Source organism: Sardina pilchardus, chromosome 20 (assembly GCF_963854185.1).
Source record: "Sardina pilchardus chromosome 20, fSarPil1.1, whole genome shotgun sequence".
Lineage (NCBI taxonomy): Eukaryota > Metazoa > Chordata > Actinopteri > Clupeiformes > Clupeidae > Sardina > Sardina pilchardus.
The window spans coordinates 6,135,090-6,150,546 of record NC_085013.1 but is presented as its reverse complement, the minus strand read 5'-3'; the positions used below and the strand labels follow the sequence as shown (position 1 = coordinate 6,150,546).

General features: G+C 45.2%; 1 protein-coding gene across 1 annotated transcript in view; it reads left to right on the top strand.

Annotated features, from left to right (window-relative positions):
* The first annotated feature begins 302 nt into the window (after nt 1-302).
* sos2 (son of sevenless homolog 2 (Drosophila)) overlaps nt 303-15,457 on the top strand; it is a 37,580-nt gene continuing 22,425 nt past the window's right edge. Inside the window, exons 1-5 of the mRNA XM_062523140.1 lie at nt 303-1,370; nt 11,240-11,365; nt 12,706-12,837; nt 13,115-13,279; nt 13,718-13,924. Coding sequence (XP_062379124.1) covers nt 1,287-1,370; nt 11,240-11,365; nt 12,706-12,837; nt 13,115-13,279; nt 13,718-13,924 — 714 coding nt within the window. The 5' untranslated portion in view covers nt 303-1,286. The remainder of the gene's footprint in view (nt 1,371-11,239; nt 11,366-12,705; nt 12,838-13,114; nt 13,280-13,717; nt 13,925-15,457) is intronic.

The following is a 15,457-nucleotide window of genomic DNA, read 5'->3' as shown; positions in this document are numbered from 1 at the left end:
GCATCAACACAGGCATGCTACCTTTAAAGTCATTTTTATGTTTATTCTCTCTTAACACTTATTAGTTAACTATGCATTTCAATTTTCAATTTAAATACCACCAAAACATGCGCGTCTTCTCAGACAGCAATATGTCTCCGAATGCAATGTTTACGTTATTCTGTGGTGATCCTGAGCGATCCGTCAAAGCGACACGTAGCTCGTGGGTGCGCTTAATTTAAAAGGCTGGTGTAACTGCATGCAAACGCTGAGGATGACTTTCGACTTTGCTATTCACACTCCATCAGCCAGGAGGCCAACAGGCGAGCCCTCCCTCCCTTTTGCGTTACGCAGATGCGGAAAGTGAGCCGACGCAGGAACGCAAAGAGAGCAAGTGAGGAGCCGAGATTATTTCAAACATGGACACGGACGCTGAACGGGAGAGTTGAATCGGGACTTCCACTAACGCTACCAGTAACAAAAACAACAACGCCAGCGTTCTTCTATTCACGCCCGGAACGTTTTCAAGGGATTTTACTTCGAATGGTCTTTCGAGGAGTTTTTCTTAATGAAGAGTACTGTCGACAGACACGGAAAAGATGACAATTTCCTTCATAAACAGAAGTAAAGAAACTCTTCCTCAGGAATTGAATGAAGGATCTTCTTGTGCCACAACACGGATCCCTGTGCATCAAGGCCAAAGATACAGCCAGCGCATACAGATGTGCTTCTAAGCAGTTGGCTCAAAAGCAGATCTGCGAAATACAACTCCCACCGAATTAGATGCATTTTAATCCGGTCCTTTAGATCAGAGTCACTGACAACTCGTGCAAAATAAACAAATATTTTTGCCTTGCCAGATTGCTATGAGTTAGCTTCTTAGCTCGCTAATGTTAGCCACTGTTTGTCGCGGGTGAAAAAAGCCTGTCAACTGGCTAGTAGCTAACGATACAGTAGCGAGAAACACTAGCGATAGCCTAAAAAGCTAGCTTGGAGCTCGGTTTCAAAAGTGTAGTAGCGAGTTAGCTAATAAGTTAGCATAACTTTGATAAACCAGACGCGCTCAGATGAGCTTAAAAGTTTTATGTTGTTCTCAGTCGTTCGACAGATGGCATAAAGGCGCAGTTAATTCTGCTACCGTCCACTTAATTGATCTGCTGCGTTTTGGCTCAGTGTCTTAACTAGTCCTCTTAGTTAGCTAGCTAAGTTTACTTTCGCCGTGCCTGGACCGACCCACCCACTAGGACTTTGGGGCCGATGCGGACAGATCAACCGGGATCACGGCATCACGACGAGCCGCAGCAGGCATGCAGCCCCAACAGATCTACGACTTTTCCAGCGAGGAGAACAGTCACAAATGGCGAGGCCTCTTCGTGCAGGCGCTCCGCAAGGTAACTTAAAATGTTAAAGAGTAATGGTATTTTTTAAGTTGCACACTAATGTGTGTATTCAGACACCATCACTGATATTGGCACACCGCAATTGCTATGGCCAGAAACTTCGATTTTGTCATATGGTAATTTGTGGGTAAAGTTAGGAGCGTCTTGCAGTGAAATTATAGTAACCATTCAAGAGATTTTAGTGTTGACTTGAACAAGTGTGTTTTAAAGAAGCTTTAATCCATATATCGTTATTGATACAATATTGTAAGGTGGTTACCCTCGGAAAAAGATATAGGCCTAGTAAATATTATTTGTCGATGGGCATTGCACCACTCACAAGGGCTTTTGGATACCCCGGGCCTGTTTTCAGAGTGAGTGAGTTCATTTTGGGCCAGTGATGGACACTGACATTGGCCATATGTTCGAGGCAGCAGTTTGTCTGAGTAACCTAAGAGCAAGGTTTCTTATCTTGATCTTAATGACACTCAGAATGATGGTGCATGGATGAAAGGGGGTGTATGTTTTTGTGTGGTTCTGTCTTTGTTGACTTGGCTCCATTGTGTGTCTGTGTCTTATCTTTACTCATTTGAGGAAGTTGGATGAAAATACAAAGCTTTGTCCCATGACATCATCACAGAAGCAAAGGGGATTCTCCAGTCAACTGCAAAACACATACACACAGACATGAGGAGTGTCAAGTGTGACAGGCTCATTTGCACATCATCCCTATCATAAGTCCTTGAGTACATTTTGAATGCTTGACAAGGCATTACTGAACAAGCAAGGTCCTGCTACTAGGTTGTAGGCCTATGTTCCAATGCAGTGCCTGTTCCTGTGTAACCAGTGCAGGACCGGTAGGATTGCCTGCCGGGAGCTGCAGATTAGGCAGAATATATTACAAATAAGCTGCTGTTGCTGATGATGAAACTTCAAGAAAGATTGTCATGTATGAACTTGTGGCAACAACATCCTTGATAACCAATATAGTTTCAACTGGCCATGAAAGCAGAGGCCTTAGTTTGTGTCTTCCGATTAATTTCTCAGGAGGATTAGAGGAGGGAGTGTGATCTATATACCTTAAGACCACTGGTGACCACTGGTTAGCTAGCATCTGAGGGAATTTTCTATAGGGATGTTACTGATACATTTATTGCCTACAAACGCTTACAAAACATGGACATGCACTGATTCGGTTGGTGTCTTCAGTGCGGTGCCACTCACTTCGCAGCATGTTCATGTATTACTCCAACCATTTGTGTGGCAGAGCAGTGTGTGGGTGGGTGTGTGTGTGTGTGTGTGTGTGTCACTGACACTACCAAATGTCCTGAACGATGCAATCTGGTGAAACGTAACCTGTTTTCCATCAGCCTTGCTGGATGAGCTGTGATTGTGAGGCGTTTGGCACTGAATCTCCTGCCAGCGCTTTTCTGCTGGAGGTTTTTTTTTCCTTCCAAGAAACACTGACGTCACAGCAGAAAGTGTCAACAACAACCCCCCCCCCCCCCCCCCAACCACCACCAGCACCACATATCTATCTATCTATCTCTCTCTCCTTCTCCCTTCTTTCTCTCTCCCCTCTTTCCCTGTCATACACACTCTCCCACCCACCCTCTCTCTCCCCCCCCCCTCTCTCCCTCTCTGTTTCTGCCTCCCTCTCTCCGTCTGCCCCCTCCCCTCGAACCTGTGACCCGTACGCACAGTCAGTGCAGCTGAGTTAACAATGGCTCCTCTGTGACTCTGCTACTTTCCCTTTCATATTTCTCCATCTCCATTTATTTTTATGCCCTCAGACTCAGTGGCCTGTGGGGTCCGTCTCTCTCGTGCTCTCGTTTGCTCCGTTTCGCTCTTTCTCCATGTGGGCCTGTGCATCTCTCTCTCTCTCTCTCTCTCTCTCTCTCTCTAGTTCTCTCTGTCTCTCACACCCTCAAGTCTTTCTCTGTCGTTCTGTTTTTGCGTGTTCCTTGTTGGTTCCCTTCTCCCAATGTCTGTTTCAGTTTTTGCTCTTTCTTTTTATGTCTCTCTGTCTGACAAACAAGCACACACACACACACACACACACACACACACACACACACACACACATACACACATAGACACTTCCTGAGACATATCCTAGCCATATGTGTGCCTATGCTATTTGGATTTTGGACGATGTTCATTTCGATTGTGAAAAGTGAAATGTGTGAGATGTCTCACTGTAAACAGTCTGTGGAGAGGTTTGGCTTCTGTACTGTCACACGCAAGCGCGCACTGTACGCACAAACAAACAAGAGAAGCCCCTGCTCATCTCTTATTCAGGAGGAGCTAAGAGCCTTGACTGCGATGACATCATCACACAAGTGCCAGCCCCTGCTACTATTCGATCATCCTCTGAACCCCACTATGTGTGTGTGTGTGTGTGTCTCTCTCTCTCTCTCTCTCTCTCTCTCTCTCTGCACCACTGTGTCTTTCCTTCTCTCCATCTCTCCCTCTTCCTCCTCTCTCTCTCTGTGTCCATCTATTTGCCTCTTATGTTGTAGATAGACGGACACTTGATTGGTTCTGGGGGCCTTTGTAGGCATCCAGTTGCTCTTGCAACACATACAGTACAGTACATAATAGGAAAACAGACAAGACCGATTAAAATACAACCATGAAATGATCATCTAGCCACCAAATCTACTACAGATGACCGATATGATGAAGTTTGACAGCAAGGTATTTCTGTCATCCTGTGGAATGTATTCTGTAAGGAAGCCAGTTGTGGTTGTAGCCATGGGCTTCGAGTCTCCGTGTAAGAGCTGGTTTCTATTCATCTAAAATGTAGAGCCTTAATCCCCTGTACTGTTCGAAACCACCCTCACTTCAGTCTCGCAAATCACTTCAGTCGGCTTACCTGAGAACCAGGTGTGACCTGCAATTTACCCATTGCCACAATTAAGGCCTTTCTGCTTCGCATCCGGTGTGCTTGTTCTCTGTCTCTTCTGCCTGTGCCTTTCTTGAGAAGCCTCAAGCCATAAATGACAGAGGAGATCACCTGTAGGTTGAAGCGGGCAACAGCTTGTCTGTTTGCTGTTGGTTGTTACTGTGGTCTGTGAAACTGCTTTGATGTCTGTCCTTAGGTCGTTCTTTGCTCTTACTGTTCTGTTACAATTTGTTGACTATTGTTTAGGAGGGCAAAAATAAAATATGGACATAATTGTGACCGTCCAGAGGGGAGATCCAGTTGCTGGATGTGGCTTTTAACTTTGCTGACATTGAGGTGGTCTGGGGGGTATTCCAAGTACATGGTCTAGTAATAACCTGGGTTAGTTAACTCAGAGTAAGTGGTAAACCTCCTACAACATCAGCCCAATGGCATTGATTTCTTAGGCGAATGAAGCCATTACAGCTCTTCTATTAGGAGATTTACCACTTACTCTGAGTTAACTTACCCCTCGTTTGTCCCTAAACCACCTACTTGGAATACCCCCCAGAGGGGTATTCCACGAACGGAGGTTTAACAAACACAGAGTTAACGCTGAACTCTAGGTTGATTGACCCTGAGCCGACTAACACAGAGCGGCCGGTTCCACCGCGCCGGTTATGAATTAGTTTAATCAACACGGGGTTGGTTAACACTGGGTTGTGCGCGTACACGCCAAACCTATAAAGACGTGATGTATGGAGCATGGAAATCCTGATCAAAAGGGCGAAACAGGCTAGCTGCCGCTAGGGGCGTCTAGATTTCTAGGCGAGAAACGGGCCGCATGTTTCTCAGAACTCGAACGCAGGCTGTGATAAATTAGAAAAAGTTTTAAAAACACCAAAGCAACTGCCATTCAGAGAAACCCTGGTAGGGGATCGCTGACTGCGTGAATGCATACAAAAGCACGTTCCTAAATATTTGAACTATGAATCTATTCATAGGCCTATCTCAGTTAAGTTTTCTTGGCATTCCTACCACATAACCTGTTATTTTATAAAGATGTAGGCTACTCCGATGGGCCCAAGCGATCATCTGATCAAGAAAAGATAAAATATTACGATTCATGGTAGTAATTATATTATTTTCCACATAGCCTACATTTCTACATCTCTTTGCGCGGAATGGCTATAGTGTGGAGGATGGCGCATGCAACAATTACGCAAGCCCGTTCGGACACACTCTTATACTAGGCATTGCAATTTGAACTTCAATATCCCAAATGTGTTTTCAATCGCGGGTTCTGTTGTGTGCCAGGTTAAATGTTGCATGTGGTCCAGGAGCGGGATTAGGGTACAGGGTGATGAGCGTCGGGAGGCATGGATACCCTCGATCCCCAAGAAGCTACCCATCGCGCTGCGACCAAATACAAACTTTGAGCTATCTTGCACAAGCACATCAATTATATAAGGTCTATGATATGTTCATAATGCAACGCAGTCTGTTGAAATGTAGGCTATAGCTCAAATTACATCCTGGCATCGTAGACCGAACCAGGCAATTTTGCCTCCACATAAGTATAATCATGTGCGAAGCATCATATCATCTAATGATAAAATCGACAGCGATTAACAAACTATCTTGAAGATATTGGAAATGGCCAATATAGGCTGCGTATACCTACCTAAACATTTATACTGTAATATCCTTTCCTGTTCACATAATCGGCCTCATATATGGCTGGGGCACTTGTGCCATCAATGCACCCAATGACATAATATTGTAACCGAATGGTATCATCGTGATACCCATATGAAAAGTCAACAGCAAGGATAATTTCCGTGCCTCTTGGGGACACTGAAAGCATTAGTGACCTGTGAGACGAGTTGGTGTAACTCCATTTTAATGACCCTCGTGAGTTGTGGCCAGGAAAGAGGATGAAGTCGCGCACTAACCGCTCCAGCGCAAGACAGACTTTACGCACTGATTGGCAGACCGTAGCTTTCCCTATGCTCAGCATCTCAAATACTGTACAGAAAACTACACTTCGCAAATAAATGGAGAGCTATGCAAATAGTTTGCAGTGAACTGAGGCAGGTTGACGATTGGTAACGTAGGGCTGGAGGAGGCTATTTAAATATATTAAAGTTTAACGTGAAAAACGATATCGCTTCAGCCAAAATTCATCAAAATGTCGAGCCGTGGTCTTATCAATCTCTCTCGGTGAATTGCTCGAATTATTTGCGCTCCGACGTCAATAGGCCTCTCAGCATGCCATTGAACACGAGAAAGCTGCGGAAACGCGGGTTTAAATAGGCTACCCTGAGCAAAACCGGGTTATCTTTCAAACTTAACCTGTGCAAAACCTGCTCCGACCAGGTTAGGTTCAGAGCATATGTTTCTATAGTAACTAACATACCGTGTTCATTTTGGAACGGAAAACCTAGAGTTACCGCAAACCCTGGGTTAACTTACCCGGTTTTGTGATAAAACCGGCTTTGTGGAATACCCCTCTGGATTTTCAAGGGAAAGGATGTTGATGGAGATGATGGACAGCAATGGTTTCAGGTGCCCCTTGCAGTTAAACAGCTGATCAATAACCTCTTTCACATCTTCATTTGAGGCTTACGTTGGCTTTGCGTTAAAGGAACCTAGTGTATCTGTCATGCATCTTGTATTGCCTAGTCCTCTGGTCAATCGTGTGTGTGTGTGTGTGTGTGTGTGTGTGTGTGTGTGTGTGTCCTGTGTTGACCATGTGACCGTTGTCTGTTCTGTTTTACAACACAGCAGTATTTTTCTGTTATGGCTTTCTGAGCAGTGGATCTGTGCTGCTGTGTGATCTTGTCTGGTTGTCATCATGTCATCTACTTATCTGTTTCATCTCGTGAATCTGTTGTGATCCCTCAGCGTAGTTAAAGTGTTCACTTAACATCTGCTCTGTGTTGTTTAGTTAGCTGTTACTAGGACAACACAATAGATAGTCGTGTGTGAGTGGATCAGTCATGAATGGGACCTTGCTACAGTCGAGTGCTACATTGTTACACTTTCGTGCATTCTGTCTGTGTTGACTTGCAATTTTTGCTTTTGTTTTGTGGCTATGCTTACGTCAAGTGTGTGTGTGTGTGTGTGTGTGTGTGTGTGTATGGTCACACATTTCGAGTTTTAGAATTTCGGCAGTTGTTTTATTTATGTTGTGGTTTGTGACTGTGGGTGGGGGAACCCGTGTAGACGTAAACCATGACTGATTGCAGGTGTGCGTATCAGTATGTGCATGTGCATGTCTATCGAAATGTGAATGAATGAATGAATTCCTTTGGGCGTAAACCAGGTGAGTATGTCGGCAGGTGTTAGCCGTGTGTAAGCTGTTGCGCAATAGCCTAAGGCCATGGAACCATGTGTGTGTGCAAAGTATGTCTGAGTGTGTGTATCTGTGGTCACGAACATTTGCATGGAGAGTGATCATACACAAACACAGGTATTCATCACATTTATTAATTCAACACATTTATGGCTGAGACATATGTACATACATACATATATGCATACTATAGATACAATTTCACGATCATTCCACTATACTCTCATGCTGTCAAGGTGGCTGGCCTACACACACAGATAGACAAACCAGAGTGCAATAGGGGTGTCTAGGTTTCTATGCTCCCCTTGACCTTTGTGGTGCTTGCTATGGTATTCTGTAACACACATACACAGATACGGTACCCCTTCTCAAAGACACACACACACACACACACACACACACACACACTGCTGTTAATAATAACTGTGCATTCTCTAGTGCTGTACTCTCTGACGCCTGCAGTAAAGGCCAAGGGTTGGGTTTCAGCCCTCCTCCTTGCCCGGGAGAGGAGTCTAGCGTGTGTGTGTGTGTGTGTGTCTGTCTCTGTGTCTGTGTGGCAGGGGTTGGTGCATGGTGCAACAGCAACAAAAATCCCCATCACAATGATGCCCATCCAGTTAGGCCATGTGATTTTCCAAGCTTCGTGTCTGTCAGCAGAGCTGAGGAAAGTCACATTTGTGTGTGTGTTTGTTGTGTGTGTGTGTGTGTGTGTGTGTGTGTGTGTGTTGTGTGTGTCATACATGACCTCTCCAGATGCTTGTTCTGTAATGGTAGATGATGTAATGCCCCGAGACACACAGAATGACACATCATACACACATGTGGTCACATTACCTGCAACCTGAGACAAACACACACACACACACACACATGCACATATACGCACCCGCTTTCTCTCACATGCATATAGACATCATACGAGCATGAAAAAACAGGCTACACAGGCTACATCTCACACACACACACACACACACACACACACACACACACACACACACACACACACACACACATGCATGCACACACATACAGACACACAGACCTTAATTAGAATCTGTAGAGGTGTGTGTGTGGATTGGCCTAATCTGATTTTATCGCACCTCAGATCTGTACTACTACTATTCTTGATTGGTGATGGGTCTCCTTTGTGTGAAAGGATTTCCATGTTTTTTCCGATGTTGAATATTTTTATGGTTCTGCTATCTATCATTTTTTGTATATCTCTCTGAGGTCTTCCTCTCCAATCCCCTCTATTCTCTCTCTCTCTCTCTCTCTCTCATTCCCCAATGCTTTTGAAGTCCTCTCTTGTGCTATATCTAGCCTAGTCTTTTTCTCCATCCTTTCCTGACTACTACATCTCTCCCTCTCCCTCTCTCCCTCTCTCCGTCTCTCCTTCTCTCTCCTCTCTCTCTCTCCCTCTCTCTCTCTCTCTCTCTCTCTCTCGCTCAGCCCATTCTCTGATCCTCCACATCAATATCTCTCAGGCTGCCACTATGATCCCTCTCCCCAGAGTGAGAAAGTAGAAGATAGATGTGTGTAGGTATACACACACGTGTGTATGTGTGTAGTTCTTGTGTCTGTGTGTGTGTGCAGGGGCATGCGCGTGTGTGTGTGTGTGTGTAGTGGAGAGGGAGAGAACGAGAGAGTAGGAGCAGGAGCCAGCGATGGGAAGAGAGAGGGAGAAATGGAGAGAGCACTGGGACTCCCTATGCACCAGCTCTCTGCACTTAATGGAGAGAAGCCATGAAACCGAACACCCAGAGCAGTGTGTGTATGTGTGCGTGTGCGTGTGTGTGCACGCTGATTTTCTCTGAGGGGGGGAATGTGTGGGTCTGTGCGTGTGCGTGCGTGCACGGTGTGTGTGTGTGCACACAAGCACAAGCGTGTGTGTGTGTGTTTCTGCGACTGCAAAGATGGCAGCAAGGAAATGCATCATAGTGCAACAAGCAGTAGGGTCCTAATTCTCTGTTTGCTCTGCTTCTGTAATCAAGCATGCACACACTTAATCATATAGATACACGCACATTCTTATGCTTATGCATTTATGCTTACGCATGCACACAGGTACATGAGCATGTGTGAACACACACACATACACACACACACACACACACTTCGTGTCCCCAAACTCATACGCTGACACAGACAGGTTTCTGTAAATATGGCTTCTGCTGATGTTGGAAATGGTGTACGTGGGTCTCAAATTGCATGGCTACCCACATACACTGCAGATATGTTTACTCCATACACAAACACATGCACACAGCACACACGCGCACACATGCACACACACATGCATGCATTGCACGCACATGTACGCACGCACGCACACACACACACATGCACATGTGCATGCACATGAAAAAGTGAGCATAGTTGTACAGGATATGATTTTTGTAACTCCATACGCATTTAGAATGATGTGTATGTTTGTGGGTATGCATGCATTTGGTCTCCCAGTGTGCGCGCGCGCACGTGTGTGTGTGTGACATGTATATCTGTGTGTGAGAGACTTAAAAAAAAAAAAAAAAAAAACATGTATTTTGGCCTGGCACCCAACAAGCGCTCTGTTCAGATGGCACTTAACAGCTGCTAATAGTGGGTAATGCTGAGCACAGCCATTAATAAATGCCCTCACTGTATCTACATCTATGAGGGAGAGAGAGAGAGAGAGAGAGAGAAAGAAAGAGAGGGAGAGACTGTCTGCACTGACTACATTCCAGCCTTCAAAGCTTTTGTAGCCACTTGAAGCTCCTGTGACAGGCGAGGAGCAGGAGGGTGTGGAGACGTCTGACTTTCTCCCTCCTGTCCTCAGAGACCACACCTCTGCTCCTGTGTGACACACGTATGCACGTACGTACACAGACACAAGTGTGGAACATGAATGGCGGCCAGTAAAAATAGCATTGGAGAGGAAACACCCCAGTTTGCGTAGGCGTGTGTGTGTGTGGGCGTGGGTTTTTTTTTCTTCTTTTTTTTTTCTTTTTTTTTCTAGTGAGCCACATCTTGCTTCACGTAGGTGTGTGCGTCTGCGCCTGTTCACCTTACGTTATCAGTTCCCACGCGTCTAGTGTCCTTATCTTGTTAAGTGTAAGTGTGTGTGTGTGTGTGTGTTCGTGCTTCTTATCTCCTCATGGTCAAATATGCTCAAAGACTGCAGACACATTACACAATCTTACAGTCTTTATACCGTTTTTAGAGTTCTGAATAACTCCAAATGAGGATGTGATAACCGTGAAAAAAAAACCCTCCTTGGGTTTGTTACTGCTGTCTCTATGGCCTCTGGGTTGCTAAATTTGTACACGTCTGGGTTTCGTTCCAACGCAGTTGTCTAGTTTGGCCCAAATTTTGCAGCATTTTTTGTACTACTCTAAGTAATGGCACTTTGCCTTCCTGGGCAGTGTGTATGTGTGTGAGATGCTGTTGGGAGCTTTAACCTTAGCAGAGCCTTGTCATTTTAGGTAAAAGCTGAAAAAAAAAAAAAGATATGTCTGACATACTGTTTCTTTTACGGTATTTATTTATTTATTTTTAACCCTGTCTCTCTGTCTTTCTGCCCATCCCCCTCTTTCATGTGCAAACACACACCAACCAATAACGTAATTGACTGAGTGTGTCCTGTTTGTTCCCTCCCAGGTGCAGCTACAGGTGCACCCTAACCTGTCGGCCAAGGAGGATGCCCTGCAACACATCGAGGAGCTCATCCTGCAGCTTCTCAACATGCTGTGTGTCGCTCAGCCTCGCTCCGTGGCAGATGTGGAGGTCAGTCACACACACACACACACTCGCTTGCTCTCGCTCTCCCTGCATTTCACTCACACACACACACACACACACACACACACACACACACACTCTAGCCCCCACCGGCAACTCTACTACTTGACAGATGTATGAATAGTATACAGTATGTGTGACTAATGTCAACTATCTTCTTAATATCTAGGCACTGGACACTTGGAGGAATACCTGATAATGACATTATCTGCATAAGTGTCCCGTCACTCATCTGGTTATAATGTTGTGTTGAATAACTGTACAGACTACCGTACTTTCACCCACATAATTGAATAGACAAAACATTGCATATGGTAAAGGGTTACAATAGTGTCATTAGAGATAGAGTTATGTTTCCACACAGAAAGCTCACTGAAAGGATTCACGCACCTTTGCATTTTAATGTGGTTTGAAAGAACTCAACAGAGCATAGTTAGTCCACCATGCTTCTGAAACAAACATCTGTTTCGGTTCGACAGTGGAAAAGTTATTGGGAGATATGATGTAATGCAACAATAACAATCGTTAAAAAGCCATCGCTAATGTTTGCCGCCTATTAGCCGCCTTTGCCTAAGATCACCCAGTTTCTTGCGTTGCTGCGATGTTCTAGAGTGTATTAAACAGAGGCGTTGAGAGCGCAGTAGGAACTGAGGCTTTTGTGATGGGCCTTTCACTTGTCCATTGGGCTAATGGACTGCTTTGATCCTGCTCTGTTCAACCCCCCCCACATGCTGCCGCAGCCTCTGATCTCAGAACTGCTGCTTCACGTCACTGTTTCGATAAGGTGATGCATGCCCTATTCGTTTCAGTAGCTCAGTCTTTTAACTTCTGTTACTTCTGCAAATTCCACGTAGCAGCGCTTCGCCCCAAGTGAAAGCGTAGTTCCAAGTATGTACATGCTTCGAAAATCATGGTGTGTCATTTTACATAGAAATCGTTGCACATCATGCTAGTCACAACATGTAACTGGGAAAATGTCAATCAGCTATGCTAAGCTAGGCTAACAGTGGGTGCATCAGACTGAGTTACTGCACGCACAGAGACGAGAAGGCCATTTATCACCTTATGTAACTCTGGGGGAGATGGTGAATGAGCTAATTTCCCCAAAATGTTGCCGTGTTCCTTTCACGCATGTCATCTTTATCTTACTGCAGTCTTCTGTCTTGTACGTACTGTATGCATTATGTTTTCGTCATGCCAATGCAGCATATTACAGTACACTGCTGAGCCAGTGCAGCTCTTAGTGATACCACTACTCATGTTCTTAAAGCAGTATGCTAATAGCCATGTATTCTGTGTGTGTGTGTGTGTGTGTGTGTGTCTAGGAGCGCATTCAGAAGACCTTCCCATACCCCATTGATAAGTGGGCGATGGCTGACGCTCAGGCCGCCATTGAGAAACGAAAGAGGAGAATTCCTCTGCTGCTCCCAGTGGACAAAATTCACCCTCTACTAAAGGTGTGTGAGTGGGGGGTGGAGGTGGAGGTGGGGGGGGGGGCTTGCTTTGGTTGCTTGTGCAGGAATATACCCTATATGATCCCATCTTGTGTGTCCCTGTTAACATAAAACTTTGTTCCTTATGTCTAAGCTAGCATCTTCGTAAGTAAGTAGCAATATTGTGTGTGCCTGTACAGAGTTGCTTTAAAGTGAGTAGGTAGAGATTTCGTTCTTAACTGTGTGTGCGCGTGCGGTTTGCACTTACTTGAGCGTATTCAAATCTCCGTTCTCTCCTCAGGAGGTTCTGGGTTATAAGATCGACTACCAAGTGTCCCTGTACATCGTGGCTGTTCTGGAGTACATCTCGGCAGACATCCTCAAGCTTGCCGGCAACTACGTGGGCAATATCCGCCACTACGAGATCAGTCAGCAGGACATCAAAGTGTCCATGTGTGCGGATAAGGTGGGTGTCAGTCAATGCGTATACCTATATATGATTTTATATATAGTAACAGTTGTTTGTTTGTTTGTTTGTTAGTTAATTCATGTTCATGTGAGGTCAAGTTTGGTTTGTTTTGCTTAATTTAACAATTTTTGTGAGTTGTTTATTGCTGGTCTGGCGTGTCCTATTTGTGTAGTATTGTTTCCAAATTCTTTTGTGGATGTTCATTGATGTGTCGTTGTCAGATGTGTGCGTAGATGTTCGTGAAAGTTTGTATTTTGGTCGTATCCAAAGACGTGTTTTGTGTTATATTTAGACTTCCTCTCTTACAGTTTTACTGAGGCTCGTGTCCAGAGACTTCCTGTGTACTAACCACATCATGTATAAATGTTTTATGCACGGGTAGGTAGTGATCCATCGAGTGATGGGGTCATCTAATCCGATTACTGATCTCCTCAGGTGCTGATGGACATGTTTGACCAGGACGAGGACCTTGGTCTGGCCTACTTGTGTCCAGAGGAGCCTTCGTCGTCTGGGGAGCTCACATACGACGACCTGGTACGGCTGGAGATCGCCGAGGAGCGGCAATACCTTCGCGAGCTCGACCTGATCATCAAAGTGTTCCGGCAGGCCTTCTTGTCCAACACCAAGCTCTTCAGCGCTCAGGTAAAAACCCTGTGGAGGCTGGGGCTTTACATACATCTACAGTACACAGGGCACTTAGATCTCATTGGGTCTGGCTTCATTGTTTCATGAGAGGATGGTTAGAAACTGCTTTGTAACTGGTTTGTTTCTGCGTGTTTAAGTGTGCTCCCATCGACAAGGGGTGTGTGTGTTTGTGTGTGTGTGTGTGTACACGTGCGTTTGTGTGTGTGCGCGCATGTGTGTGTGTGTGTGCAAGTGATTTAGCAAAAGAGGGAAAGATGGACAGATTGAGAAGGAAAGAGAGGCAGACAGACAGACGGACAGAGTCCCGTTTGTGTTGTGTTTGTCCATGGCTATATGTGTGTGTCTGTGTGTATGTCCGTGTGTATGTGTGGTTTTGCATACTTGAGGTTTGCTGTTGGCTGGTGTAATTTTGGCAAGGTGGGTAAGTCCTCGGCCATTCCAGAACACAAGACTCATAATTAAGCTGCAAATAGACAGCGAGAGCTGCAGCCGCCACCGGGAACAATTCTGATTGGACCGCGGAAAGAAAGCGTCTGGAGGATTCAAAAACCAACGCTAAACAAGAGGAACAGAATGTCTTTCGGATCTAGCACTGTTACATCACATTCAAGTTATCCATAGCTGACCCATTGTGGTCTTTATATCAAAGATGACCTCTATTTGGTTTTGGGATCTGCATTTGCTGTAGTGAAATATTGGGGACATATGTGAAATAGGATCAAGAGGAAAATTGATAGTTTTTGGACGCACACACACACACACACACACACACACACACACACACACACACACACACACACACACACACACACACACACAGAGAGAACATTGACTCCTCTTCACTCTGGCATGTGCTGATATCAGAATGCACCTTTTTCTGTGCTCTGATGTTCTAGCATTTGTTTGGTGTTAAAGGCTTGTTTTGCAGAACCAGCCGTTGGCCGTGTGAAGTGAATGATAGGAAGTCTGTGTCGGGGCGTGACTCTGCCCCTTTTCTTCAAATTGCTTTTTATTGGAACTGACAACTGTAATTTCTCAGTTTCTCTTCCTTTTTTGTTTGTGAAAGAATGCATGCATGCATTCGTCATCATTCTGACAGGCCAGCTCAGGTATGTGTGGTTAACGAGAAGCGTTTCATTTCCAGTAGCCGGGCTCTCTTCCAGTAAGTAAAAAATTAGGCCGGTTACTATGACCCGCGACCGTTGGAACAGCCAAGCCAGCCACTAGATGGGTTGTAAATGGGAGCCCAGCCTTGTTCTCACACTTTAAGTTGTGGGTGGTGATATTGTGTTTCAGCTCGCACGTAATTAAAATGGCGAAGATTCCTTCTCTGACTGTCATGTGTGGCCATTGCCATGGCCATCACCGTGACACTGAACAGAAGCTGGAAAGTGACAGAAGTATTCCGTTGCACCTTGTTGAGTTTCACAAGTCAGGAAGCAGAGCTCCGGCAGCTCATATTTCAGTGGTTGATGGACGTCAGCAAACTCTCATAAAGTTGCATTTTCTTTTCTGAGAAAGGTCCTTCTA